This window comes from Cebidichthys violaceus, unplaced genomic scaffold (genome assembly GCF_023349555.1).
Source record: "Cebidichthys violaceus isolate CVI_PGR_0920_01 unplaced genomic scaffold, fCebVio1.0.p SCAF_11, whole genome shotgun sequence".
NCBI classification, from domain to species: Eukaryota; Metazoa; Chordata; class Actinopteri; order Perciformes; family Stichaeidae; genus Cebidichthys; species Cebidichthys violaceus.
This window is the reverse complement of record NW_027176274.1, coordinates 5818777-5842305: the sequence shown is the minus strand read 5'-3', so window position 1 is coordinate 5842305 and position 23529 is coordinate 5818777. Positions and strand designations below refer to the sequence as shown.

Below are 23529 nucleotides of genomic sequence, written 5' to 3'. Positions count from 1 at the left end.
CTGATGATAAATCACTGCCGAGCAATCGGGTTCCTTTTTTTTCTTAACTTATTCAGTAACAGGTCGACAAATAACTTGAATATCTGAAACACTGCAACTCCAAGGCCTGATGGTCCCAAATTCAACCAGAGGCCTTCTGACTGACTTATTCATTTGTCACACTGGCAAGTAGCTAAAGAACTGCTTCCCAGAAACCTTTGTTTGCGATCATGATGAGTACATTCTGGATTTCAGCTCGAAGCCACAGAGGGCCGGGTGCAAACGCTAACGCTAAGGAATGCTGATATCTCATGAGATGTGATATATTATTTAAAGAGAGATTTGACTTAGTGTAGTTAATAAGTGCACACATGCTCAAAAAGAAAGAAATCACACACACACACATTTTCCACATTACCGGCAAGACTGTTTATGATGTAGCAGTCCATTAACGGTAAGAGGTGCGTGTGTGTGTACACGCATGTGTGTGTGTGTGAGAGTGTGTGCGTGTGTGTGAGAGAGAGGGGGTGAAAGATGTGAATAATTCAATTGAAATGCGGAAGCGGGAGCTTGCTATGAGTTTTACCTCTGTAAATAATCCAGACATTAGGCGTTTAGAACTCACGTTACAGTAAGTGATATAGGAGATGAAGTGCTCCCTCATCTCTGTGGGTTTGTCCAGTATTTCCGGGAAAATCTTCTTTTATTTAATAGCGTTTGCAAATGCACACACTTATCCATACTCTGTAATTCTTTCCATACATTTTGTGTGGCCTTAACATGTCTTTCTCTTGATTCTCAGCACAAAAAAACTGATTTGGGAAGACAGAAACAAATAAAAGAACACAAATATGTCACATTTAACATTATATACATTGTGCCACAATAGGAGGTTGTGATTGTTGACTCCAGTGGCCAAAAATAGAGGTACAAATAGAGATTACATTTTGATCCACAATAATGGAGCTACAGATTAGGGTACTGTCCAGTAGTTAAAGGTGCACATGCACCAAAAGTACAGTAGCATCCTTTTAGCATATAGCCTCGCTATTCGTAATGACGATTCAACTTTTAGTTATCGGAATGGTTAAATTGTAATAACTTTGGTGATCCCTTTACTTTTCCTCCTTTGCCACCATTAGCACCATTTTTTAATTTGCTAATTAGCAAATGTTAGCACGCTAATGCGATTATGACAGTGAACATGGCAAACATTTCCATCTTCACATCATCATATTGACAATGTCATTGTGAGTGTTAGTATGCTGACATTAGCCTTTAGCTAAAAGCGAAGAAGCACAACCTCACAAAGTCGCCAGCAACAGCACTACAATACTATAATGTCTGACATAAATATCATAGCAGTGCATCCAACAAGACATTTAACTCAAAAACCACAAATGCCATTTTGCTAGAGATAGAGTCAGGGGATCACCAAAATCATGAGGATACATTCTTTTGGAATCAGAGATATCTGCACAAAATTTCAGATATTTCAGGCTGGTCCAAAAATCGGTCATCTGACCGACTGACATTGGTGGGTCATGAAATAGTCCAGAAGTGTGTTTACATGGACACGAGTTGTCCGTTTTTTTCATGTTGCACAGGACGAATACAATGCTAATGGAAAGTCAATTAGGAACCTATTTTTGTGGTGGACACATGAATTAAATGCATCCATGTGACTATGCAACGGTCGGAGTATTAAATATTGAGAAAGACCACTTAAGGTGGGTGGGAGGGGAGGGGAGGGGGAAGAGTCCAACAACCAGGACTTTCAACCACGAGACCGATGTTCAACACCCCGTTTCTCAAAGTGTTGTTGTAGTTGTGTTGCCTAAACCTAACTGTACATAGTTAAAGATTTAAAGACCACGCTCCCTACTGGACTGTGCCAATGTGATGTTATTATCAGAATCTAATTTGACATTTTTTAACTATTCTTCAGGAATGGGAGAGATTGTAAATCAAAGGTGAACAGGATGGATACAGTTTTTAACAACTCACCAATGACTCATTTGTTTCTCCTGTACGTCCATCTGGGATGCCAAAGCTTGCTCCGTTTGACGTAAGAACATATTGATTTCTGCTTTGGAAGACTTGTAGGAAGCAATCAAGAGGTGGTGAATTGATTGACTGGGTTACTGATTTATTCATCCATTGAGAGGTCACTCCACTGGATTGGACGACAAGTTGATGGGATCTTAATTTGAGCATTGATTGCTTTGTGTCTCTTGCGTAAGTCCTCATTTTTCTCCAGATGCTGCAGGCGTTTGGAGGGCAGGGTCGGTTAGGGTGAGCCTTTCTGATGGCAGCTCTGCACCTACAGTCACAGGAGGGCCACTGTCCGTAAACACAATAATAATACACCAAATCATTTGCTCAAAATTGTTTTTCTCAGGAATTTTTTTGTAGCATTCTTACAAATTCTTAAAGGGACATCAAAAAGCCCACAGTGTTCATCACGTCCATGTTGAAAAGTGGAATCTTCATTCGTTGTCAAGGATCATTAACACCAGTGACTTATGTGTGTTTGTCAGTACGGATGCACTGACACTGAATGCTCAACAATGTCCAGCCTCCTTGAACTCTACGTACAGGACGCTGCCCTCCAAAACATCCGACTCTTTTGCCACTTGACTTCGACACATGGACGCACCAACATGTCACGCAAGGCTGTTTTATATCCAGCATGCATCGTGTAGAAGGCAGAGAGGAACATTCGGAAATGCTTCCAGTCCATCACAGGACTGACATATCTCTGACACATGACTGTCATGAGCACCCAATGCTCCCCTGTAGTTGTGCACATTTTTATTTGTGATTTACAGCTAAGAATAGAATAGAATAGAAAAGAATAGAATTGAATAGAATAGAATAGAATAGAATAGGGGATTTTTTTCTGTCTCTTTCCCTTCAGAAACACACATATTGCACACACACACACACACACACACACACACACACACACACACACACACACACTTCCATCGCCTCTTGCCTGTTTCCATGGCGACAGTAGTGAGCTGTTTCTTCACTTGAATCACACCGTCTGACTTGATCACAATACATATGCACACACACATGCGTGCACTCAAATACACTGCAAAGTGATGAATTGTTCTTTTTTTACCCTAAAATGACCGTGTGGCCTACATAGGCCGCATCACTACATGTACACGGTTGCATTAGTGATGCATCATCACTCTACAGGTGTTATGTAGACGACCATATGAATCTAGTCCTCTCTGTGGAAGGCTCTAACTTGCATAGTTTCCCTTTTTCCAGGTTGTGCAGAATCCATTTTTTATGTGATAAAAGTATAAATATTTGTGCATGTTAAATGAAGAGCATCAGTTTTTAATATTTATATTTGTTATGCTGTTGTACAATACTATACGTTATACTATATTACTAGCTTTCACCTCATACTATATCTCATATCCCAAATTACAGTATTATAATTTACAGTTTTACACTATATTGTGTTAATGCGTTACACAGATTTTTGTATCATTAATTTCACTATTTGTCATTTTAAACACATCACCGTCACTTTACTTTGTAATTTCTGTCTCCAAATGCTCTTGTATTGTGCTACTTTGTTTTATTTTGGTGAGACATACCTCTCACTATATATTTATTTGACTTTCTCTATTTATCTGCATTGCTGTCCTTGTGTGTCCACAACTGGATATCCCCGCTGGGGATCAATAAAGGTTTATCTTATGAAGACTTTTTATTAAGAACTAGTCAGTGAAGCAAGAGTGAATTGCCTAAATAAATAAAATAAAATGAATAAAAACACTGGCATTCAAAAATGGGTCTGAGTGATCACTTGATCACAGTCAGTGGGTTTAAAAAACTAAAAAGTACACCCACTCCTAATGTGCTCCATGTGTTGCTGGGCCTGTAATCTACAAGTCACACATTCTCTTAAAAGGGTGTTAGGTCACCCGACCCCATCACACCTCCTGCTCAAAACCAGCACCATACTAATTTGGCATTTCAATACCAACGTTCATCTACGGCCCCATGCTGATGAAAACCCTCAGAACACAAAAACATCTTTACTGTTCCAGCAGTTGCAATCTTACATATTGTAGTTAGAAGTTCAGACAGTATAATGCAAGAAGATGCTCTAAAATACTGACAGTTTTCTCACTGCTGTCTTACTGCACAACTTTCACTTCCTCCTCTACCACGACACCACCACCATGTGTGCAGCCAGTCAGCACATTGAAATCAGCTGTTTTGTACCCGGTTCCACCGTTCATTTGCATCCTGTGCATAAGCACCAAGCTCGGCTACACTATTACAATTTTACAGCAGCTCACGGGCATGTATGCACGTCTCAGAGCTCCTCAAAGAAAACACACATCGGTACAGATCAGCAGCAACCACACATACAGTATGGACTCGCCCCCTTCCCCTTTTTTCTAATTTGCATGGGATTGCGTGCATGTTTGACTTGATCTAGAGAAATGTGGCGCTTTGAATATATGCATGTGTGCAACAACACACAGTAATTGCAGCAGTCTCTTGTAAAATACCAATAGGGCTGTAATGAACCATTCCCATGTATTCATCACACCCGCAGATGACAGCGGCAGCTCGAGAAAAAAAGAAAAAAGATGTGAGGGAGACCGGCTTTAATGTTATTCTGGTGAGTTCCACCTGATTTGTTCCTCATTTTTCTGTTAGAATAATTCAGTTTGTTTTCCACCAATTGATACTCATGGATGGATTACTGAACGAGCCTTCAGAGCACAGGCCCAGGAGCCCAAAGTGTTGGGTGTCAGCTTGTTCGGGAACATCAGGGGAGGGAAGAATAATCCCAACCCTCCATCCTGGATTTCCTGATAAAAAGCACATTCACACTTGTCTCCGCAAATGTTCACTCCATCCCTCATTCACTTCAACTGAATCCTGTTTGACCAACAAAGTCAAGTGTGCGTTTCCTGCTTGAAAGTTAACCTTTGTTCAACTGTGACCTGAAAAAATGGGGGTTTTGATGCAACTCACTTTTAAAAATTGAGAAGTAAAATCTTGCAGTGTGCCATTACCATATTTAGTTTTTTTTTACAGTATCTAGGAGAGTGCATTATTGGTCTCATAAACAGTTTACATGTCATGGTTTCACTATTTTTATTCGTTTCATTGGATGGAAGGAAAATGATGATGTTGAGAGGAACAACAGAAAAACGTCATGCAGCACAAATGCATGACTGAGCAAAGCTTTGAACAGTTGCAGCAACATCCTCTTCCTGTCCTTCTTGAAGTGAAACTAATACTTAAAATAGTTTGTTCAACATAAATGTAAAGCAGTTGCAGCTAATGGGAACTCTTGGACATTCAGACTGCAGTGGAGAATCGATGCTCTGGTGCTGAACGTTACAGTGAAGACTGTCACAAAGAGTAACTCTCCATTCTCCTCTCCTTCATATACGGGATTCAGAGCACCCACCCTTCAGCTCCCCCTCAGGTAAACACTGTTAGCTCCGTCAGCACTTAGTGCTGTTAACGCTGTTAGCGGCAACCCGTTGCCTCAGCTGTCGCCATGTTGAGCTGTTGAGAGGAATTAGAAATGCTCCCAGGGGCAACACTTTATTTTCCAATAAACCTACAGCAGGAAACATGAGCACAAAGAAGAAGTCAGATAAATAGAGTACTTTATTAATCCCAGAGGGAAACTGCAGCCATGACATAAGGTCCCCTAACTAGTTAGATAAGAGAAGAAAAGCTGAAACTCAACACTAACAGTAGGGACCATAGCTAATATATAATAACAGCACCTGTAATATGCCTTGTGTATAGTGTAAGGCCACTGTCCCTGTATGGCAAGGTGCTGCTTTGGAGTTTCATTTCAGATGAGTTCAAATACAGTGGGTTTATACTATGCAAAGATAATATGCAGGTAGCCTATATTGAGAAGAAATCCCCACAAATGCACAAGGAGACTGCAAAATACACACAAATGGTGGATGTTTTATATTTCTGTATTTACATATTCATCAGTGGCAGAATGAGCACTTTGATATCACTGGTTCAGCAGAGGTCAAAGCAGCTCAAGTTGTCAAAAGTCGGGTGAACTCGAGCTACACATGTCATCAACTGAATAGCATTGCGTCTATTTTCACCACAGCCAATGGGATTATAAGACTCGCTTCCCGGCTGATAAAAAGATTTGCTGGATAAAACCATAGACTGTAGGTTAAAAAAAATAATAATTAGCATTGATACTTAAATCGGCCAGATATACAATGAATTTTGATTGCGTTTTTAATGTTAATGTTTCTTATTGTGCTGCCATAGTGACACAGTTGATAAAAAAATTTAAAAGTTTGGTAGCTATGGCTAGCAACCGCTGTAATGGCCGTATTGGTGACGTAGTCGTGCGAGACGAGAGATGTAGTTCACCGATCGGTTTCACACAAAACTAATGATACTTCAACAGATCTAAGACAAACTGGGACTTTCTTGTGTCGCAAAATTATCATTTAAATCTTATGTGTGATTCAAACGGGATGAAAAAAGTATTTGGTCCAATCTCAATCTCCACACTCACAGACTCACAGACTTTGAGGCGCGCTCACGCAAAGTTCCGTGAGGGTTTAGGGCTGTCCCACTGTGATATTAAACACATGGAAGCATGGAGACGTAAAAAAAAAAAAGGTAAACAAAGAGGACGACACATTTGTGTTCAACCTTGTACTCAAAAACATTAAGGATCAAAGATCATTTTGTCATTGAAGCTGTTTTGACGAAAACAAGTAAATTGATTATTTGAAATGATCTTGTGAGGAAAGAGCCTGGCCGACATTCAAATCAGGGAGTAAAAAGGATAAAATAAATACCCACAATTGTACATTGTACAATATTTTATGTTGTTTTCACGGTAACGTGATATGTTGTCCCTTTCTTATTTACATCATTTAAAGCCCTCACAGTCTCTCACACTCAACCATTTACCAGGTGACGTCAGGAAGTCCCTGAGGGTTCAGGGTTTAAGGCCTTAAGGGGGACATTGGGATTGGGCAATTTTTTTTTTTATCAAAATAAGATCCCGTGGGACACCGGAAGAGGCGTGACTTCACCTCACTTTACATCCTCGAAGTTGTTGTTTACGGCAGCAAACTTCAAGTGTGTCACGAGGAGTCTTAAAAAAAGAAAAGTGAAAGAAAAGAAGCGACACAAAGAAGAACATGGCTCCAGCTTGGTCAGCGCCCAGGGAAGAGCTCTCCTGTCCGATCTGCCAGGACATCTTTAAAGACCCGATTCTCCTCCGCTGCAGCCACAGCTTCTGCAACGTCTGCGTGCAGAAATGGTGGGGGACCAAATCGAATCGCCCTTGTCCCGTTTGCAACACAGTGTCTTTCACCAAAGCGCCGCCTCGCAACCTCGTGCTGAAGAACCTGTGCGAGGCGTTCCTGCTGGAGGTGGAATCCGGGCACGTGTGCCGCCTGCACGCGGAGCCGCTCAAGCTCTTCTGCCTGGACCACCGGGCGCCCGTCTGCGTCGTCTGCAGAGACTCGAGACTGCACACGAACCACAGTTTTACCCCCGTGGACGAAGCCGCGGAGACGTACAGAAACGACCTGCGGGAATACGTGGGTCAGTCACGGGAGAAAGTGAAACTCTTCACTGACTTGAAACTTGAGTTGGAAAAATCGGATGAAGCCATTCACAACCAAGCTGTTGACACAGAGATGGAGATAAAACAAGAGTTCAGCGTGCTTCAGGACTTTCTAAATCTGGAAAAGGAGCTCAGGATCCACGCACTGAAGGAAGAAGAGACGCGTAAAAGGAACGTGATCAAGGACAAGATTGAAGGTCTGACCGGTGAGGTAATCGCCATGGAAAGTACCATCAAAACCATTGAGGACGGGCTGAGAGATGACGACACGTCACTCCTCCTTAACGTCAACGCGTTAACGAGAGCAGCTGAGCGCCCCCTGCCTGACGACCCGGAGCGGGTCACGGTGGCCCGGTTCGACGTGGCCAAACACCTGGGGAACATGACCTTCGACGTGTGGTGCAAGATGAAACAGATCGTGTCGTACACCCCTGTGATCCTGAACCCCGACACTGCCCACCCTCAGCTGCTGCTGTCTGAAGGTTTGACCAGTGCGAGGTGTAGACCAAAACCGCCTCTCTTTGCGACCCTGGAGAAGATGGAGGGCCACCGCAGCGTCCTGGGCTCTGAGGGCTTCACCTCGGGGAGCCACAGCTGGGACGTGGAGGTCGGGAGCAACCGCGTGTGGGCTCTGGGGGTCATGGCACAGGATGCCCGGAAGACGGGAGACATCACGTCTGGGTTGTGGATGGTGAGGTTCTGTAAAGGTAAATTGTCTGCGTTCTCCCCGTCATGCCCGGTGTCTGTCCTCCCACTGAAGAAACCCCTGAAGAGGGTCAGAGTGCAGCTGGACTGGGACAGAGGGACGCTGTCCGTCCTCGATCGAGACGCGAACGCACCCATTCATACCTTCACGCACACGTTCACCGACAGGCTGTTCCCGTACATCAACACCTGGGATGCCCACCCGCTGAAGATACTGCCGGCGGATCTCACCGTGACGTTAACTCGGCCGGTGGACAATTACCAGATCAAAGCGGTTTGGTGAGGAAGCTGCTCGCCATCCAGCTGTCAAAAGAAAGAGGAGACTGTCACTTCATTTATTTATTATTTGCTTTTCTTATTTTTCTCAAGACAGGGAACTTGTTGTTTTGTTGTCTCTGTGGGGATCACCGTTGAAGCAACCAAAGTAAAGGGATACAATTTAAAGAATAGTCAAATTAATGAAGATTGTAAAAACCAGAAAGCTGAACACAACCTGAATGCACACCTGCAAATATGGGTCTAGATTGAAGCAATACTGGGAACAATGAGTAATATACATTGTATGTTTATTTATGTAGATTTGTGCAATGTAAAATATAGTGGTCTTAACGATGATCATGATTGTGTGCTGAACTGGGGACCTTTTCTAGCTGACCACATGGTAGCAGGGCTTTACTTCATTTTCAAGTTACGTATTTGGCAACTTTGTTGCTGTTTTTGTGTTTGTATTTTTCGTTGTCTTGCACTTTGCTAAGGTAGCGTCAGGGCGGTGGCACCTCTGTGGTCACATACTGCTGCGTTGAACAGTGAAGTTTTGATTGATCGTATTTTCTTTTGTTGCATTTATCTGCCACACGTTTGGAGTGCCTTTGTTGTAGCACTCTGTCAAAAAAGAACAGATGTCTTTTGATTTGTTTTTCTTCTCTTTTTTTTATCAAACACAAGATATCGTTGTTTTTATCTAGGTGGGGTCATCACTGCAGCAACACAAGTAAAGATAAATACAGTATATGCAACATGGGCACAACAGAATGTACACATGGGAATGATAAATACATTTAGGTCTAGACTGCAGCAGTAATGGGAACAATTAATGATAGAAATGTGTATGTTCAGAGATGTGTGCAATGTAAAAAGTACTAAAAACTAAAAAAAATGTGTCAGTAACTGAGAATGTTATGCAAAACTGCATGAATACAAGTGGTTTTAAACATGATCATGATGGTGAACTGAACCAAGCGGTCACAGAGAGTTACTCAAATTTGAATGTACACAGTTTTGTGTTTGTATTTTCTTAGTCTTTTCTTAGCACTTTGTTGATGTACCATCAGGGCGGTGGTACCGTGGTGGTCACATATTGTTGTATTGAACAGTTACGTTTTTCATTTCTCTGCCACACTGTTGAAGTGCCTTTTGTTATAAACACTGCCTTTATATGCAACTTTGTAAGTGTGTAAAAGGAATACACGTTTTTGTTTTTTTTGTAAACAAAAACAATAAAACACTTTGAAACTCTGAAAAAGATGTGCACATTTATAATACATTTCATCAGGATGTGTGACGGTGGAATCTGCTATTGTTCATTATATTTAGTTTCTGTATTATATTATTACATCTCACGAATGCTGCCTTTTGTATTAATATTCCGTGCTCCTATATTCAACATGCTCTCTTTCTGAATACAGCTGCTCTTCAAAAGCTTCTGTCGTAAAACTGTCGTGCAACACCGTGACGACAGCTGATCGCTTTACGGACAGGACTTTCTGTCACGTAAGAACGGCTGTCCTTGCAGGGATGTGGAGAGCATGTGAGTGTAGTTTAATGGGTTTTATGGCTTTAAAGACAACAATTCCTCTTGTTTTTAGCCCCAACGTGTTTGCATTCAGTGAGCTAACCGCTAAACCGTTTGGAGCATTTCTGGTTGCTTTACGACGTAGCGATAGATAAGGTGGAGTAAACTAAACAACACACGGTACAAACCCGGTGTGTCAGTGTTCATCAGTACAGCTCGTTAACGGAACTTTGGAGGCATTTTACTGTTTTCTGGTGTTTTTTTTAGCGACGTTGAATGCCTCGAGATAGCGATTGGCATGCTATGTTAATAATAATAATACATTTTATTTGTATAACGCTTTAAAAGGTACTCAAATACACGTTTACATGGTAAAAACAGAAACAATGGAAGAAATTACAATAAAAAACAACTTTTAAGTGCCGTTTTGAAACTATTACTGGGAGGCTAATTTAAATTCAGCATTAGTAATGACCTGGTCTTAAATGTCATCTGGACTTCAAACAGGAGATTCATTGGCCTTTTCACTCCGAATATAAAATCAAATAAGTTCAGAAAGTTGTGGTGAACTGAACTTTTCAAGACCATGAAAACACAACTGAAGCCAAACCACGATGTTCTGTCTCTTATCCTCTGTTGTTATGAGGCTACATCTCTGCAGGCTTCGTCTGTGGACTGGAACAAACAGTAATATATATATATATATATATATATATATATATATATATATATATATATATATATATATATATATATATATATATATATATATATATATATATAACACACATTAGTTGTGTCTGCTGTTATCTCCTCCGTCTGTCAGTTAATCTTTTTTGTTAACCTTCAAACACAATGACCAGGGGCTGTTATGTACACCTGTTAGCTGGGGCCATCTGAATATGTGTGCTGAAGGTGGTGTTACCGAGGCCGAGTGGTTAAAGAGAAGATTCCTTCAACAGGACAACAAAGGTTCAAATCCCCGCCTGAAGGGTCCTTGAGAGAGACACTTAACACGCTCTACCTAACCTTTTATGCCTCCTTCACAGATGCCTCCTGTTGAAGCCTGAGGCGCCCGACGGACACAAAGTCAATCAAAAACAAAGACGCGTCATGGCGTCTCGCTTCCTCAAGTACTCCGTGCTTCTTCAGAAGTACAGGACTCCGCTGCTTGTGGCGAGCTGCGGCGGGGTCTTCGCGGCCAACATGTTCTACCACGTTTTCCCCGACATCTCCTACCGTCAGCTCTATCAGGCCTGGTCCAAAGGAGAGCCGGTCACGCTGTCTGAGAAGCTGGAGAAGGTTTTCCAGCAGGTAGTGTTGTCCAATCTACCTCTATGGTTACATTTAATAACAGTGGTTTAGCTAAAATAGATTTGTACATTTGCTTGCAGATGGTTCAGATGAGTTAAAAGCAATATATTCCAGCAATAACGGTTATGACGTCAGGGTTACTGGCATTATATATGGATGCACAACCTTTTCACAATAGTTGAAGTAAGAAGAATAGTCAAATTCAATAAATCACAGCACTCACAAAGCATACCTTCCATTCACAAAACAATAAAATCTAAATTCCCATGTTGTCATTCGTAGGTGTTGAAGGACAGTGGTATCGGCTCACCTAAGAACTTCTCTGCCTTCGCCTCCTTTGGGTTTCATCCGGTTGGTGCTGGTGTCCCTTGGCTTTCTACCGGGGCCCAAATTGGCATCCCAGCAAACTTTAACAGCACGCCCGGCGACCCGAGCGGAATCACCAACCGCAACATCTTCATCAACGGCAAATTGGTGGACTGGAGCAGCGACACCGGCTCGGCTCTGCAGGAGGCCCTGGTGTTTTCCCTTGATGCGCAGAAGTTCGCCATAGCGCGGGAAGTGGCCCGCTTGCAGTCCGGAGGACCTGTAATGAGTGCTGCTGTGGCCCCGTTCTGCCTGGGTGGGGTCTGGGTGTACAGCGTGCTGATGAAGCAGTTGTTTGGGATCCACGCTGGGCCTCCACTGCTTCGCGGCGGCGTGAACGTTGTGGCGCTGGGGCTCGGAGCCGTGTCCTACTTCCTCACCTCGGATGCCGTCAGCCAGTGGATCGACTACAACTCAGACCGGCGTGCGGCGGGGCTGTCCCGCGACTACGCCAAAGGAGGGGTGGAGTTTTACGACAAGATTCTGTCCAGAAACAAGACACTGCGCTCCCTGATGGGGCAGAAGGGAGAAGAGATGTATGCTCTGAGTGGCAACTTGTTTCCCGCTCACCTCCTTCAGCTGAAACACACACCGTACACATCCAGGAGGGAAGGCATCCTCACTCTGCTGAGAGAGGAAAAAGCTTGAGAAGAAGTGGGAGGAAGTCACCTGAACCTGAAGTTTATCGTTTTAGGAATCCTGAAGTAGAACAATAGAAATGACAAGACAAGAATTTCAAATATTTTGTGACCAGTATGACTGGTGACTTATTTATACAACTAAAGACATGATTTAGTTGATTACTCAATGTAAAAGAATAAACATTTTTGAAACCTAATTCATATTTGTGATAAAATATATGTTGTTGAATAGACGTGAGTGAACAGTCTTTGTCACGCAGAATAAGATGTCATTGTTCTTTGTCTCTAGATATTACAATTAGAACCTGTTTGATGAAACAGGTCGGGTCACCCACATGACAACATCTTTCCGTACATATATTTATTGGTGTCTAGCCACGTGTGGTTCTGTTTGGTTTTATTTGGCCAGATGTTGAGATGTCCAACAACCCCATTACAAGCAGGGTGAAAGGAATTGTGTCATTTAATCACAGCACTGAAAATGAACAAACAATGTTCCGGTTACTCGATTATGCGCACATCTTGGACCTTGGTGAATTATCCAGAGTGACGGGCACATTGTTTCCAGCCATGCACTTGTTCTCCCTGTAGAATCTGTTGACGGGCTCTTAGGGATGGAAAGGGAAGCACAGATCAGGATAATGATCACGCAGCCGAATGATATCTCAAACCTTGTGTGCAGTATCCTCAGGTGTGGGACCACTCAATGAAAGTCAGGTAAATCCATCACGGAGGGAAATATTTTGGATTGTCATGAAATGGACTAGCGCTTATAATATCTCCAAGTCTTAGTGTGTAAATATGGAAGCAATGAACTCAACATAGTTGTATGTACTGTACGTATGTCCACACTTACAGTTGTCATGATATGGAACTGGTTAATGCAGCATGTTCCCAGTAGATCTATATAAAAGCTCTTCCCCTGGTTTATTTACCTATAGCGGCCCACTTGTCCTTATATGAAAAAACATTTAATTGTGTTCATTATAATGAACATCAGCAATATTTTATTCCTCTCAGGTCAGGTCTCAAATAACCTTTAAGTAGAGTAACACTCTCTGTACCCACACATCATTTGCATGACCCTAACTAATTTATTTAGCGATAATAATCTTAATATGCAGCTTATTGTGGCTCAGAACTCATCATATAGTTCCCTTAGGTCGTCTTTCTGCATATTAACAAGGTGCAGTGTTTTAATTACAGTTCCAATCTTTACCCTGCGGACTGATCTAAATATAGACGCATATAATTAATAGTGTTGTAGACATACAGCGACTTTTTACATCATTGTCCTCAGCTAGACCGTGCCGTAGAAGTACACACTAAGTGGAATCTACAACCCGCTGTGTTTTCCTTCAATGGATCAATGGAATCAGAAGAAAAATGTTCAGATCAAATCTGGACGTAAAAAGCACTCAGACAGCAGCACTGGTGGGGTGGAGGGACTGCTCTTAATCAGGACAGCTTGGGTTCAGTGTTCGCTGACAGCAAGTCAGACTGCCCTAGAGCAAGATGCAGAATTTGTTCCAGATCCACGATCATGCAGCAGATTGTGGGCTTTGACGCCCTGCACCCTTCATCAAGAAATGCTCAGTGTGTGAACTAAATATATATATTTTTTGTTTCCAAAATAACCCCCTTATAATATTATACTGACAACAGAAAACATCAATGAATACATCGCGAAATAAGGATGTTAAAAAAAGGTGAGCGCTCTGAGTGTTTTTAGGTCTCCATCTATTCCCCGATTATAAAGTGGCTTTTGGGATATGCATATCAACAACACTGGGCTTATTGTCTCGCTCTCACTACTCCGCTTCATCTGCTCACTTCATTGTATGCCAAACAGAGTTACTGCACAATGGCCCATTGTTAGTTGCATTGTAGGCTGTTTCTTTTTCAAGCCACTTGAGGTCAGTACAGCCCACAACAGCACTCTCACAGCGCATTACTCTCTTTCCTTTACGGTGTCTCATGAATGACAGGGCTGCACATTCATTCGGTCTGAATGGACAGGCTTGGACTTGAAGTGAATGAGAACAAGAAAGAAAGGGTTGAATGTCACTTTCATTATTATATTAATTTGAAAAGTTACACAATGATATTCATGCTGAGATTAAGACTCCCGTAGGGACAGGGCTCTTTAAAAAAAAGAGAAGGAAATTCAAGTTAAAAATACATTCCAATTAAGATAGGAATCCAAGTGTGTGTGTGTGTGTGTGTGTGTGTGTGTGTGTGTGTGTGTGTGTGTGTGTGTGTGTGTGTGTGCAAGTAACAGTATCAGCCATAATATGAATGACATCAATTCCCGCTGCCAATGCCATCTGCTAACACTAGAAAAGACAGTTGAGAACATTTATTCTAATATATTTTATTCCGGTCGCCTTTAAAAAAAAAAGGAAATCAAATTCTATATTATTATATAGACATGACATATCGTTATGCAATGTGTTTGACCTGTAAACAAAAAATAGAGCGTTCAAACATATTCAAGGTACACAGAAGGATTATTATTATTATTATTAGAATACACATGCAAACTGCATTTTCAATACAGCACCTAATGTTCTACTAGTCAGATTATTACTGTATGTGCACTAGCAAATAACTGCCTAAAAACATGGCAATATTTAATTTTGTTTACAGAATGTGAACATAATTGCATACTTAATACATTCTGCAATATATTATACATGTTCTACACGAGCTGCAACATAACTGTCGTTGTGCTCTTCATAAGAGTTACAATGCAACTACATGTGGGATTATATTTCAGATCATATTTTGGAGAAACTCTACCTGGGTGTGCTCACAAAAAGAAACCAAACAGCGCGCCTCACGCTCGGTGGCCCCGCCCCTCTGCGCTCGGTTTGCGCCATTACGTCGCTATGCTGATCGCTGCTGTGCTGCAAGGCAGGCAGGCAAAGCAGCTGCGGAGAGACCACGGAACGCTGACAACAACGGAGAGGCTCACGTTAGGAAAGTCACAAACGCAACATTTGCCTATTTTTGTGATTCGGTGTCCAAAGATTTTCACGCGTAACCGTTTCGCCGATCAACATCTCCTTCATTTTTACGCATGCGTGGGGATATATTTTTCATTCTCTCGACCTGAAATGACTGCTTAGTCGCCGCGTCTAGCCAATGGTTACCGCGGGGGCTCCTGTCTTGTGGATTATCCGTCGTCGCCGAGCCAGTCGCATGGTCGAGCCCGGAGGAGGCCCCGCTCTGCTGGATGGACGTGTGTGAGCGCAGCGCCGGACTCCGAGTACCGATGAAGACGGTGATAGTGATGATGCTCGGGTTTCATCGGCAGCGGGTGAACTGATCTTTGGATGTTCGGGCTACGTCGCCCCTACTCAAAACATTTCCTCATACGGCAAAACAATTATATTCCTTAAAAACTGGACGCCCCTGGAGCAGTTTATGACGGTAAGAAAAGACTCGATCGCAGGCCACCAGCTGACGTTAGCTCGCTAGCTAGCTAGCGTAGCGCTGTCACTTTTATCCAAGTTGGCTAAAATGCTAATATTGCGAAATAACACCGGGATAACGCTTCTCCAAACGGTCCGTGTTGTTGTCACACGTGTGTGTGTGTGAGAGAGCGAAGCCTCGCATAAATACACAGAGAGCCGTTATTTACATGTTATTCCATAACCTTAATAAACCAGTGGGTTGTGTGTAGCTCGCTTCTTAGCTAGCTGCTCCTCAGCCCATTCAAATGTCTTTGCAGCTTACTTTAAAGCCAGTGTGCGCAGTTTTGCTGTGCAGTTCAGTCTGTTGAATTAATACAGCTCCGGTCGAGCTTCTTTAAGTCTGAGGTATTTATATTGGAGTTAAATAGGCCGTTAACAGCTCATTCACCATCACAGTGCACAATAAGCCCTTTAATGACAAGAGTCCAGTTGGCGTTCAATGGAAGCGCTGCGTAAAGATGACATTCCTTTCATCGTGTAACCGAAAAGCGATTAATTTGTGGTTATTGAGTTATTTCGGGGGAAGTGTTGTTTGACTGAGCCCGTTGTGTTTCTTTTCTATCGCCGTCAGCGGTAAATAGACACAGCGAGCACAGACCCCTTCAGGATCGAATGGATGTAAAGGTTTTGCCATTCATTGGTACATGTTTGGGTGAACCACCGTTTTGTTACAACATGCTCTCATGTACGTGTCACATTCTAGAAATGTCACACGAGAGGCCCCCATGTGTCCGGGATCAGAGCCTGCTCTTTAGTCGCCCCGTGCATCCAAAAAATAGCATCTTTTTTTTTTGTTGTTGTGTGTGAAGTAGATGGTAGAAAAGGTGCCGTTAACTATTGTGGTGCCAAGTCATAAATGTGAGGGTTCGCTGTGATGAGCCGTCCTCCTTTTCTGTCGATGACGTAATCCCCCACCATCCTGTGTGCCACATCTTTTGGGTCGCAGTCGGTTCCTCTCGCTGCCTGCTGCTGAGATGGTATGGGCCTCTGGCTCCGTCCGGTTTGTCTGGTCTCCATCTCTCCTCTCCTCGGTCCCTTTTTCTCTGTCTTAACCGCACAGAGTCGTAGCTTTTTGTTTTTACAGTCACAGTTGGTTCTGAATGGGATCTCAGGAATTGTGAATGAAACTCAGTAGTTTGGGGTTATCTAAAAACCAGCAGCCCCCCCAAAAACTGTGGTTTGGGGGTCCTCCAGGGGCACACCCCAACCCACAACATACTGTGTACATCAGGTGTCATTTTATTTTTAGACTGTAGCCATTTAAAAAAAGAAAGAAAAAAAAGAAGCTTTTTCTGCAGTACTTCTGAAGGAATCTGCATAAACAAAAAACCTGAGCAGATGGGGGTCCAAAAAAATGGTGTCTTTGACCTCATGTTGGTTTTGACCTGAATACGTTTGGGAATCCTTGTCTGAGGCTGAAGCTGAACTACTTATCTTGGGAATTAGGCCCGTCGTGTTGCACTTTTAAACATTTTTTTTTTATTTGGGACACCATAGGCTGTTTATTACCATTATATATTAAAGCTGTGGTAGCGAGGATTATTTTTGCAACAGTGGATTTTTAGCTCAGCTAAAGTTAAGAGTTCTTTTAAGGCACAATCCCATCTCTGATATCAGAAGTAGGATTGGAGGCTGTGCTGTTGGCACTGAAACGCGACTAAATAGTTTCTTTTCATGATTTTTGTTTTAAGTGCAGTGTAACCATTTTTATTTACATGCACATCATAAATTCCCAAATGGTGTGCTGAGGAGAGTCCTCGAATGAGCCGCTTCGCTTTTGCCGTCTCCAAACCTGGAAGAAGCCTCGAGTTTTCGGAGTGGATGGACTCAGCTGGTGAGGATTAAATTGCCTGTGGCAATGGCCCTGGTTCACTCGAGCTGCGCACCTGAACCTGCCATCCCCATGGTGTACAGCAGAAGTGTGTGTGTGTGTGTGTGTGTGTGTGTGTGTGTGTGTGTGTGGAACATGGAGAGAGAACAGATAGTAAAAAGTGAGGGGAGGATATGGAGACACTGGGAGACAGAGGAGGCCCAGGTGTGGCAGGGTTAATGGGGACAATCTGCACCTGGTAGCAAGGGGCAGGGGATCCTATGGGAGCAAATTGGGAGTTTGGTAGTATCATCAGATCCCAAAGCAACTTCTTCAACTTGTACTACAGTATATGCACTACAGTTTGAGAAACTGTTGGTCAACATTGCCTGTAGCTTGACAACAAAGACATACATTAGGTTTTTGCGAGGAATTTCTTCTTTCTTCCTTCCTCTCCGGGCGCTTCTCAGGGGCAGCCCACTGCTCCCTGTATATACCAGGGATGGGTCGAAAGCAGAGGACAAATGTCCCCACTGCGGGACTAATAAGGGATTGTTTAATCTTTTATCCATCACTTGATGATATTACTGGAACTGTAGAAGCTATTAAGTGAGGAATGTTGAATAATTCAGTTTTACTGCTAGCACTATACCTTCAATACTGTGGTTGAGAGGTGTATTAGACTGTTTCATGTGTGTTTATTTGGTATGTTAAGTAAGGGCAGCAAATTCATGTCCACTTTGATGTCCATTTATTTTATTTTTTTTTACAGATGTGTCAGCCCAGGTTTTTCTGGTGCCTGTAGAGAAGATGCGTTAAGATGCCGGCCTTCGGTTAAACCCCATAAACCAGCCTACATAGCGAAGTAGTCAAAGGTCGACCATTGTTCTCGTCTGCTTGAAGGGCTGAGATGTGTACACACTGTGGGATGGGCTCAGAGGAGCGCAGAACAGTAGAACGTAGGACATTATGTGCCAAAAAGATCAAACAAGAAGTCAGTGTTTTGTGTCTCTGTTGTCTCATAACTGTGCCGGTCCAGGTGGAGGTCGTCTTTTATGCTCCCTGAGCTTCACTTTCTGTCTCTCTGATGTTCTGTCTCTCCGTCACTTCCTCCTTTCTCTCGCTTGCGTCTCACCTCTTTGCTTTTTTGAGTTTTCTGCTCTTCCTTTTTTTTCTCTATCTTATGCCGACACCTTACGTCTGGTTAGTTGGAAGGACACACCCTCCCTTTCAGCGTGGGTCCGTACCGCTGACGGCTTAGTATTGGTGCTAATTGAAAGTGTTGGTAAGAAGGCGACCGGCTGGGAGGGCTGCAGGCGAGATATATATTATCAGACTTCAAAGATATGCATATCTTACAATATTAGGCTTGGATCCATTGCCAAAAGAGCTATGCAAAAAAAAACCTGTTCATTCACTTTAACTTGTATCATCTTAAATGTAGGTTTTTAATTTTTGTCAATGTAACACAAACAAAGTAGCTTTTTTTTCCCTCCTCATGAACAAGTTTATGACTTTAATATTAAGGCTCACTCTTGTGTATGTTTCAAACTGAGTGGTACTTACCTTTTTTTAAGATCCCCGATTAGATCGTCCTCTTTATTTGAGTGAGACCAGGCTCGCTGTGACCCACGCTGACTGCTGGTGACAGGCCTGTCAAAGAGCAGCCTGTTCATGTTTAACCAAGAGGACCAGCTGCCTGCTCATTCTATTATAACCCTTTGGAAAGCTCGCTGTCCTATTTGCAGTTGGGAAGCGCAGTAAGCGGAGCCATTGACAGACTAAAGTTTGGCCACTTGCAGTTAACAGCGGCTGCACAAGCGACCCGTTGCCAAGTTACTGGTGATTTTCATTTTTTGCCAGCTTATTCCTTGAATGTTGTGCATCTTGAAATGAAATTACTGCCATTAGGTCATTCTGAAAAAAAAATAGCAGAATGTGCCTAATTTGGTAAAGAATGGAACAAATCCAATTGACCTAACGTGGCACATGCCGGAAGCGGCCTCAGCTCGTCATCATTGTCCTGAGCTACGGCCGGCGGTCCTCAAGTGAACCAGCCAAACAGCCCTGCGTTCACATAAACATCCAGCCAGATAGCTCTCAGAAAGGCAGCTAGTTAGCGGTCTGTTGCTGGGGCGGATATGGCGCGACTCTTTAGCGAAGAAACCCCGTTTCCCAAGCCCCAAACACAGCTGTGTTTATTCTGTGTAAGATACCACACGCTGCAGAATGCCAGGACCAAGGTGCCTCCACAGATTCAGGCTCCCGGAAATAAAAAGCCAGTAGTGCTATTTTTAATGGCGACATGTACGTTTTGATTGGTCGTAAGGAATAATCGCATAATGGGGTTGCTCCTTTTAAGCCTTTAGCATCGGGCTGAGTGATACGGCCCAAATGTTCTGTCACGATGCAGCTCATTTCATATCTCCATGGATATATATCACGACATAAGTAGTCTATGTGAAATAACCACGTGGTTTTGTATACTCTGGTGACAAGTAATGAGTATTTTCTCATTTAATTAAGAAGTTATGTGCAAAATAATTTGATTATCTGAGAAATTTGAGTTAGAATGTTCTTGTTATTAATTTAGGCGATGTCATCGTGTATGACGGTGACTCGGTATATAACTTCATTAAAAGACGATAAATTATTATTTTGGATTTGGCCCAGCCTTCCATAAGCATCATTCAGAAATAACACTCACACAAACATTACAGAGGCTCTCTGAATTGGGTGTAGATGAGTTCAGTTCTAGCAGGAAAAAAGCTGTTATTATATTTATTAACAACATTTATCCATAGTTGGACAGTGGTAGTATTGTATTGAATCACAGTAATTCTTCATATGTAACAATGTTCTGAGGAGTCTTGAAAAAATTGAGTTTTTAGTGGTTGTAGCTGTTCAATTTTAAGATTTCATGTTAGACGCATGTTTTTTATCAGATCAGGGTCTCTCTTTCTCTCTCTGTCTCTCTGTCTCTCTCTCTCTCTCTCTCTCTCTCTCTCTCTCTCTCTCTACCCAGTGTTGGCGTATCTGGATCATGCATAACTAATCAGATGAAACTGCACATTATGGTAATGGTGTAATGGTGTTCTCCGTTAGTGGGCAGTAATAATGGTTTGATTAGCTGAGACAGCATGTTCTCCAGCCAGAGAGAGGAGCTAGAGACGTACCCCTTACTTCTTACTCTCTCACACAAACACACAGAATAAATGATTTGAAACCATCAGTTACATTCAAGTTCTAATTTTGCCACCCTTATTATTAAGTATAGCAGAAATCATGTCTTGTGGTCCCGTATTGCTGTGTCGGCCAGAACAAATTCTACAGGTTTGTAGAGCACGTCGCATTCAAATGAACTCTACTTTCTTTTAATCTACTGATACTGATAGCGTGGACTATGGTGGTCCGTCTTAATTCTTTTCTCGGACTTTCACCTTTTAAAACAACTCAAAACATACTGGCCTTTAGGCCTTGGCAACATAAGCAGTGGTTCTAGATATTTTTTGCAATTCATCACCGGTGTCTGCCCCGTAATAAGTCACTGGTGTGTTCTAACCCAGTTTCTGAAAAATGCAGAGCTAGATTATACCAGCAAGAGCCAAGTGGTAAAGCTTGCTAGATTATAGTGTGTGAGATGGATTTAGCTAGCCTTGCACAGGTTGGATTAAGACAGCGCAACATAAAGACATTAAAAGATTAACGTGATCATTGATTAGTACTGGATATGACATGGGTAGACGCAGAGGTGGCCTTCGGATAAATGGAGGATTGGGAGACGACTGTGGCGAGACCGGTGGGCAAACAGCAGGGGACGTGGGGTAACTGATTGGCATCAATGCGTGGATGGAACATACAAAGCAGTAGTAGATGTTTGGCTGCAATAATACAAAATAATAAATGCAGGTTTAGTTGAAATGCAACCGATGCCATTCATTTGTGGTGTTTTGGATATTCTTAGCAAAATGGCTGCTGCTCCACTGTCAGCGTGTCCGCTCCCTTCAGCTCAAGTATGTTAGCAAGTACCTCACAAAGTGATGATCATATGCGACTTTTTGAAGAAGTCCCCTGTTGGATTTGGACTCAGGGAATAGGGTTTTAATGCACAAGTGTTGGGAATTAATGCATTAAACCTGCGTTACGCGTCTAAAACCAGAGCAAGTCATTCAGATGCAAACTGAAGGGGCAAGATGATGAGATCAGTCCTTTCCAGACCATCACTGCGCCGTGTCTTATTGTTATAGAACAACCACTGGATGATTATACCTGAACATTTCTCATCTGAAAGGGAGGACTCCTCTCCACTGCGGCCCCACCCCCCACATTTACCCTCCTCAGGTATGTGAGTACAGCTGGCTCCCGACTCTTTACTCAAGAGTTATGCTCCGGTGCGTGTTTTGGCTTGTCCTTTCCTTCGCTAACATCCTCGCCACTATCCCCAAAAGGCACACAGCAACACATGCCCTTCTCTGTACATTTACACACCATTTCCTAAAAGGTGTATTCTGATTTTCCTCAGCAAAGAGTTGGGGACCTATAGCCATGTGCCCTTTTATAACCTGCTGCTTGTGCAACCTGAGCTTAGCGTGTGTGTGTGTGTGTGTGTGTGTGTGTGTGTGTGTGTGTGTGTGTGTGTGTGTGTGTGTGTGTGTGTGTGTGTGTGTGTGTGTGTGTGTGTGTGTGTGTGTGTGTCAGCTTCAGATCCTCAGGTCTGCCTTTTGAAACAGCTGCTTAAAAAGCCTTGAATACCTCCGGAGGTCAAAGGACACAGTTGCTTAAGAACGGTGGGTCAGGGACAAAAATGGATGCGTTCCTTTTCCTGCTGTCGCCCCCTCATGAGAATCAGCTCAGCTTCATTGTTTTTTGATCTCCGGCTGAGATGTGACCAGTTTAATTCGATGAAATTACCCACAATCGTGTGTCTACAAAGTGGTGACCTTAGAGGTAATAGAACCTGTTTCCATCTTAAAATAATTCCTCTCTCCAAGTCAGAAATAGGCAATTTAGCAGCACTTAAGAGAGACTCTTACATTGGTTACCATGTCTCTAAACCTTTAGTTTCCTGCCTTCTTTTTCAGACTTGCAGACATTTTTGTGTGACATTTGATGGGGTTATTTCTGGAACATCAACAGTTTACATGGTATAACCTTGTTTTATCCGCTGCCTGTTTTGCTTGGAGATGTGTGGAGGAAGCGCAAAAGGATTCCATATCCAACTCAAACAAGGACATAAAAACACAGGACATTAGTGCTGCTGTTTTTATTTCATACTGCTTCCAATTTCTCCACTTTCAGGCTTGTTTTCTATCCATCCGTCCTTCTCCCCTTTTTTTTTTACCCTTACTTGTCTTGAATTTTAGTCTACATGACCAGCTGTTTCAGGACAAAGGTGTTTTATAGTTTCAGTTTCTCCGTAACTTTCTCTTGTTTAGTTTTAGACTGTCGTCACAGTGCATGTGAGATGATGCAGTGGAAAAAGCAAGAGGGAAATGATTGACAACATGCGTAGAGATATCTGGTTACAAAGGCTGATGGGCATGCTTTTTTGGAGGGTGTGTCCGCCCATGTGAGCTTGGAACACTCTCACAAACACACACAAACACACACGCACACACACGGACCTCCCTGTGCTCTGTTGTTGACATCAGGGCCTAACCTTTCTCAACTGTAACTCAAAGCCTGAGGATAGGTAAGATCCTCTCGTCAAGCTAACTCACAAAGTCCCCTTTAGTTGCATTTAACAACCATGTACAGAAACACTGCAACAACATTTTATAACAGGCTAATGTATGTTAGAATAGAAC

The 23529-nt window shown here is 42.7% G+C and overlaps 3 protein-coding genes across 5 annotated transcripts in view; all 3 read left to right on the top strand.

The window, feature by feature from the left end:
* Window positions 1-4575: 4575 nt before the first annotated feature.
* tmem177 (transmembrane protein 177) lies at window positions 4576-12630 on the top strand. Of its 2 annotated transcripts, none has more exons than XM_068734682.1 (3): window positions 4576-4645; window positions 11162-11426; window positions 11709-12630. In XM_068734682.1, exons 2-3 carry the CDS (start codon window positions 11226-11228, stop codon window positions 12438-12440), a joined length of 933 nt encoding a protein of 310 aa, XP_068590783.1. In that variant the 5' UTR covers window positions 4576-4645; window positions 11162-11225; the 3' UTR covers window positions 12441-12630. The 2 variants fall into 2 exon arrangements, with proteins under 2 accessions (XP_068590783.1, XP_068590776.1); XM_068734675.1 differs by lacking the exon at window positions 4576-4645 and adding an exon at window positions 10065-10127.
* On the top strand, window positions 6898-9836 carry LOC137890539 (zinc-binding protein A33-like). The gene has a single exon (XM_068734661.1). It carries the CDS (start codon window positions 7185-7187, stop codon window positions 8601-8603), a length of 1419 nt encoding a protein of 472 aa, XP_068590762.1. The 5' UTR covers window positions 6898-7184; the 3' UTR covers window positions 8604-9836.
* Window positions 12631-15354: 2724 nt separating the features above from the next.
* Window positions 15355-23529, top strand: part of ptpn4a (protein tyrosine phosphatase non-receptor type 4a) — a 60061-nt gene continuing 51886 nt past the window's right edge. For both annotated transcript variants that reach the window (XM_068701759.1, XM_068701748.1), the window contains exon 1: window positions 15355-15868. The gene's annotated coding sequence lies outside the window, so the exon portion shown is untranslated. The remainder of the gene's footprint in view (window positions 15869-23529) is intronic.